Raw genomic sequence first — 6,020 nt, 5'->3', positions numbered from 1 at the left:
AATTGAACTCGGCTCTCAAAATAAAAATTATTAGTTATCAATAAGCTTTTTCTAATAACTGTGCGAAATTTCGATAGCGTACCTTCTACACAACTGTCAAAAAAACTCTACAAAAAATGACACGATTTCGATCCCACAGGTAAGAAGTTCTTCTTTCCACTAATCGGAACGGTCCTGTAGGTTTCGAACTGGAAGTTAATATCGACTTCTTTGAGGTTCATTGCAATAAATTGTTTCCGGGATATAAGTTGGATCTTCTACGAAGAAAAGAGTACTTTGCAAATTTGAATAAACGGGATATTTTAGTCATGGAATAACAAAGCAAATTTTGGGAAAAACCAATTTTATTTTACGACCCAAAAGAGCTAAAACCATAGTCAATCGGTTTGACTCTGCCTGAAAGTCTGATAGATTTTTTCTTGCGGATACCCGATCAGCGAAAATGTTTTATTGATAACCAGCATCGAGAAGTTCTATTCGTGGTTGACTGTGCGCTGCCTTTCGACGTCGCCGTCGGTTCAGTATCCGTTCTATAAACGGAGCAAACAGCTTGGGATTCAACTCGTCCGGATTGTTGGGACCTACCAGGAAGGATACGATAACGGCAAGCACGATCGTGATCAACGCTCCCATCATCGTGTACCAGAGATACGATATGTGGTAGATAGCGAACTCCGGGTCAGTGCTTGAACAAAGAATGGAATTTTATTGACCTCGAAATTTAGATTGATCGATGCTTACTTGGGTGGAGCTGGAGTAGTTGTTGCGTTGAATGCCAGCATGCTCATCGGTTCTGAAGCAATGTAGTGATAGCTACAACCCTGAGTATCCACCGGCTTAGGTTCAAAGGTCATCTCTCCGCTTGCGATTGCTATTTGAGCTTTGAAACAAATCCATGCCATTATTCCGAGCCCAATTGAACCACCAATGATTGCCCCCTACAAATGAACAGGAGTACAAATAACAAAATACATTCTACAAATTATCATCGAACCTACCGTCCCGTTGGCCCACGGAATTAGCACCCCAAGAGTGAAAATACCAAGCAATGGCCCGTTACTAACGCTACCCAAGCTCATGGAAAGTTGCAACACTGAACCAAGTTTTTCCACGACAAAAACCAAAACAACACAAATGGTTCCAAAAATTCCAACAACAGCTCGCATTATTATCCTATAAGGAAACGAATTAATCATTAATTTGGATTGAACAATACTTTTTTCCAGGAACCTACGCAGAAGTTCTTTCGCTGAGTGGACGATTTATAAACGGTTTGAAAAAGTCTTCCAGCACCACTGCAGACATCGAGTTTAATCCGGTGGACAGAGAACTCAATGCAGCTGAAAATACACCGGCCACGAATAGTCCTGGAAGTCCAGGATAGTCACCCAAGGTATCCATCACCAGAAGTGGTAGTAATTGATCTTTGGCACTGGCCAATTTCGTCGTCAATGGATCACAGTCGTAGTATCTGGCGTAGATCAACAGACCGCAGTAACCGCAGAGTCCAAGTAGGATCAAAGTTCCAACTATGAACATCCAGAGTGCTTGTTTAGCCGCTCTCATAGTAGGAAGTGACAAATATCTTTGAATCATATTCTGGCTGACGGCATTTGTTTTCAACCAATAAATTACCCCGCCAATGACACACGAATAAATGTTATGCCTGGTGGTAAGATCGAAATGTAGATCCGGACTCTCGATCCTTCCGCTGGTCACGGCTCGATCAACCACAACCGAAAAGCCTCCGACGTCGTAGGTTCCTTTGAAGATAATTAGTAATATTGCACCGAACATGAGCACGGTTTGGACGACGTCAGTCCAGACAACGGCCTTCATTCCACCAACGCACGTGTAAAAAATACAGATTACACACACGAGCGGTGTGATCAGATGCACATTGATCCCCGTGACTTGGTTGAACGCCAGCGCCGGGACGTAAATCACGATCGGAAGCCAAGCCATCTGCGAAGGAAAAAAATGAATTTCCAAAATCATGATCGATCTGGCGCAACTTACCGTGGCGAGGGTAAATAAAATTGATCCAAACAGTCGCATTCGTTTGTCGAAACGGGTTTGTAGGTACTGGAAAGAGAAAGCAGATGATTTGTTTGTATTGTAGTTTTAAAACTGATTCAAATACCTGATAGGTGGAAGTAAGTTTCAGGTTATGAAACACCGGGAGGTAGATGTACATCATAATAAATCCCATAGAGATGACACCACCCACGATGTACGTGTACTGAATTCCATAGACGTAGATTTCGGTAGGTGTACCGAGCAGGGAGATACCAGAAATGAAGCTAGTGGATGAAAGATATTGAGTTAACAATCAAATTGACGTTGAAAACATTTTTAAACTTTGTGTATGCTGATGATGCAAATCTATCCTAGGTTTCCTATTTAAACGAAGCCTTTGGAAAATTTTAAAGGATGCAAATAAGAGGGTAGGTGGTCCAATAAATGGGACCGTGATGTTGCCGGAGCTCCGACCTTAAGGGATTCCTAATTTAAATATAATTCTAGCACTAACATTTACGCTGGGCCCTCAGCTCAGCTGAGTCAATTTTCACAAACCAAGATTGAAATGAAAGGTCTTAAAGTCCTAAAAAGTATATCATTATCCAATTTTGTTTAGGCCCCTTCTCTGCTTCCGGAACTACAGGATAATAATTTTTCGGGGAATGGTTTTATTAGGCCTGTAAATTCTATCAAATGAATCATATTTTCTCTAAGGGGACGGGTAAAGCGTAACAGGCAGCCCACCTCTGTTCGATTCCCAATCCCGCACATAAAATCAGAAAGCTTTTCAGTCCCGAAGAGGTGTATGACCTTAAGGTTTAAATCTCTTTAAATGAAACTAAAAAACCTTTTCTGTGAGTTTTCATTAATAAACTTCTCAATTTATTTTTCCGCACGTCCATTGCAAAGCAAAGCCTTGGTATTACATTCCTGTTGTGGAATTTGATCTTCTGTTTCAACAGACTTCGCAGCCGATTCAGAGTGCACAGAACCATTGCATGGCTGGTGCTACGATTCTACCGACACTACGAATCCTTCCAGGTCGGGGCTCGAACATACGACAACTGGTTTGTAAGACCAGCGCCCTATGCATTGATCTGCCAACCCGGGACTACGGCTACGAAATGGTGAGTTGACATCTGCGAAGGGACGTCCAACATAGCTCTGGTCCTCACAAGTTCCAATTCTCACGCTTCCACGGGTCTTGCGATGACAATTGACCGCCAGTTAAGGGTTTCGTACTTAACTGGTAGTGTAGCCTGGGCACTGTTGTCAGTGCTGAAAAAATTCGTTATCACAATGGTGACTCGAGCTTACATTGAGACAACACATATATCATCGTCCACCCAACGACGATTGTCGCCAATTGAATCATAACAAGTATCATGACTGCCGAACCCTTTCAGTATCATTGGAAATTGATTTCATGAAAATGTAAACAAAAGTTATCCCCCTATCACCCGGCGATGAGCCAGTGATAGACGACAATATTTGTCTCATTCGACATTCAGTTGAGCATCAACGGTATCATATTCATTCCTGAGAATCATCGTCAACCGGGTCGATTGGGCCCTTCCAATCATATGCAGTTCCCAGCGCCCTGGAGAACAAGTCTTTGTTTAATTTAATAAGTAAAATGTTTTCCAACGTATCTTTCCCAAGGCCAGTGCGTTGATTAGAGAGAACCAAGGCAAGGGCACTGAAAGACCGTTCAACAGAGACTTGGTTCGATGGTGTGGATAGTACAACCATTGCTACTGCATATATCTCTGGGTGCGTAGTCTTACGGCGCAACCAATGGTCCCACACGTTGTAGTTATGTTTTTGGCGTGGCTCTAGGTCCAAAGACTTAACTTGTTGAAGAAACCCGGTCTCGCAACCAAGATTCACGGATTCACCAAACATTTGCGTAAGATACTGATCAAAATCATCGGTAGACTCTGACGATTCTCTACTTGTACTAGCCGGTGTTTTACCCAGTTGGCAGATACGTTCCCATGTATCGACTATGTATTGCTGAATTTTATCTTTTTCCTCAGCCGTGAATATTTTAGAACCTCGATAGTTGAACCTTGGATCCAGGTATAATGCCATCTGGACCGCCTTCAATTGGCGCAAAACGTTCAATCTATTGTTCAACGACCGAAGTAAATGGGGACTGAAAGAGTTTTCGCGAACTTTCTGTACCTCACTCGTTGCCATCAGCCATGCCATATAGAAGTCAGATAACGACACGTGCTTCTCTTGCATTTGCTTTGTGCAGATGTACAACGGCTTAAACGTATCATAGTAATGCTCAATGAACGACCATTGATTGGAAAGGTCTAGTTCGGGAAACTTATCGGCCAACTGGTTAAAAAACCTTTTTTGGTGTACGAACGATTCCATCATTTTGAATATACCACCCCATCGTGTCCTACTCCAGACGGGTGGGTATGAAGCATCGTAGCTTTCAAACTCTGACCGGTACTTCACCAGCTTACATTTTCTAGCAACAGCAGTGATGGCTCGGATAGACTCATCGGATTTATCAACAACATCCAGTATTGCAAGCTGTAAGGTATGCACGGCACATCTCACAAGAGTAATCCTTTCGGACAGTTCATTGGCCAGTTCAGCAGTAACGTTTCGTTCACACTGTTGATCATCCTCTATCACATCCGACTCATCCAGCTCATCTATGTTCGTACCATCAGCCTGCTGCTCTGTAGGCATTACGTACGTATCATTGTTTAATTTTCTATCCGTTGCCACCATATTAGCCCCATTGTCGAATGTCACGGAAAATATGTTCTCAAGAGATAGCCCATAGTCGGCCAAAGTATCCATAACTTTTGATTTCAAAAACGCCGCTGTTTGACTTTCTTTGATTTCGATCATACCAAGGGTACGAATGACCACCTGCTCGTCTAGGGCATACTGTACATTGATGCCTAAGATATGGCGATTGTGTCGGGCAGCAGAATCTATTTTCAAGCAGACGAGCTTGCCTTTCATCTCATCTATCAACATTTCTTTTAGACGATAGGCAGTCTTCGAGAGATGACATTTCATTGTGACACGGTTTAAAGTGCACCCAAGAGTCGTTGTAATCGTTTTCAGTAAGTCTTTGAAGCCTTCCCACTCGAAGCAGGAAATAGGAAGATGATGGAAGGTCGTCAGCTTAACTGCTGACGCAATTAGTAACTGCCGGTCAATAGCTATTAAACGCTTAGGAATTACTCTTTTCTTCTTCTCCATTGGATAGGCAATTGTAAGGAGATTGTTTGCACATGCACGTTCCGTATGTACGGTACGAAAGTGACGGATGAAGTTGCCAGGGGCAAATCTACTCTGGACGTATGGACATCCTGACGCGGGATCGATGTTGCAGATAGCTTTATCGCCCTGTCTTACTACCAATGACGACGCAATGTCCGTCAGTGACCGCTGCAGCCTATTGCGGTCTGCTCTTGTTGTAGGTGCCATCGTATAAACACCACACAAAATTTAGTCGTTAATGGTTTAACTCTAAATACGCTCCTCTATCTAAACACACACACACACTTGATAAATACTTCTTTGATCAATATTGAATTCGCACTATATCACTATAACCTTGTCTGAACCGGATTCGTTCGGAATACGATACGAAACCTGACAGACTCTCCCTCCTACACCTCCGACAAGTGCCGGAAGCAACGGTGGTATCTCATTGTTGCCCGGGAGATAATATTTTACCCGAGCTCCCACCTATCTGGCAGTGGGCCACGGTAGTGCACCACTTCACCAGCGCTCATATAGCTATTCGCCTCTCTGTTCGTACCTGTCCCTCCAAACCGTAGTTAGCAATTCCAACAACCTACATATTTTCAGTTAGCTTTTCCAACAACCTATCCGATTTTTTTTTCTTAGCTAAGTCCATTACTTTTTTAGTTATTCCAACAACCGATTTAGTTCAGTCAACACCCGCATTTTTTTCCAAATCCCAGCTGTTTCACATATGGTAGTGCCGTCCC

The 6,020-nt window shown here is 43.0% G+C and overlaps 1 protein-coding gene across 1 annotated transcript in view; it reads right to left on the bottom strand.

Annotated features, from left to right (window-relative positions):
* Positions 1-326: 326 nt before the first annotated feature.
* The window catches only part of LOC131428010 (sodium-coupled monocarboxylate transporter 1-like), a 20,732-nt gene continuing 15,038 nt past the window's right edge, over positions 327-6,020 (bottom strand). The window contains exons 2-7 of the mRNA XM_058591645.1: positions 2,144-2,303; positions 2,020-2,085; positions 1,235-1,965; positions 999-1,173; positions 742-938; positions 327-685 (exon numbers count right to left, since the gene is read on the bottom strand). Of these exons, the coding sequence (XP_058447628.1) occupies positions 448-685; positions 742-938; positions 999-1,173; positions 1,235-1,965; positions 2,020-2,085; positions 2,144-2,303 (1,567 nt within the window). The 3' untranslated portion in view covers positions 327-447. The remainder of the gene's footprint in view (positions 686-741; positions 939-998; positions 1,174-1,234; positions 1,966-2,019; positions 2,086-2,143; positions 2,304-6,020) is intronic.

The sequence above is a fragment of the Malaya genurostris genome, chromosome 2, assembly GCF_030247185.1.
Source record: "Malaya genurostris strain Urasoe2022 chromosome 2, Malgen_1.1, whole genome shotgun sequence".
Classification (NCBI taxonomy): Eukaryota; Metazoa; Arthropoda; class Insecta; order Diptera; family Culicidae; genus Malaya; species Malaya genurostris.
The sequence above is the reverse complement of the archived record's forward strand: the minus strand, read 5'-3'. Positions and strand labels throughout refer to the sequence as shown.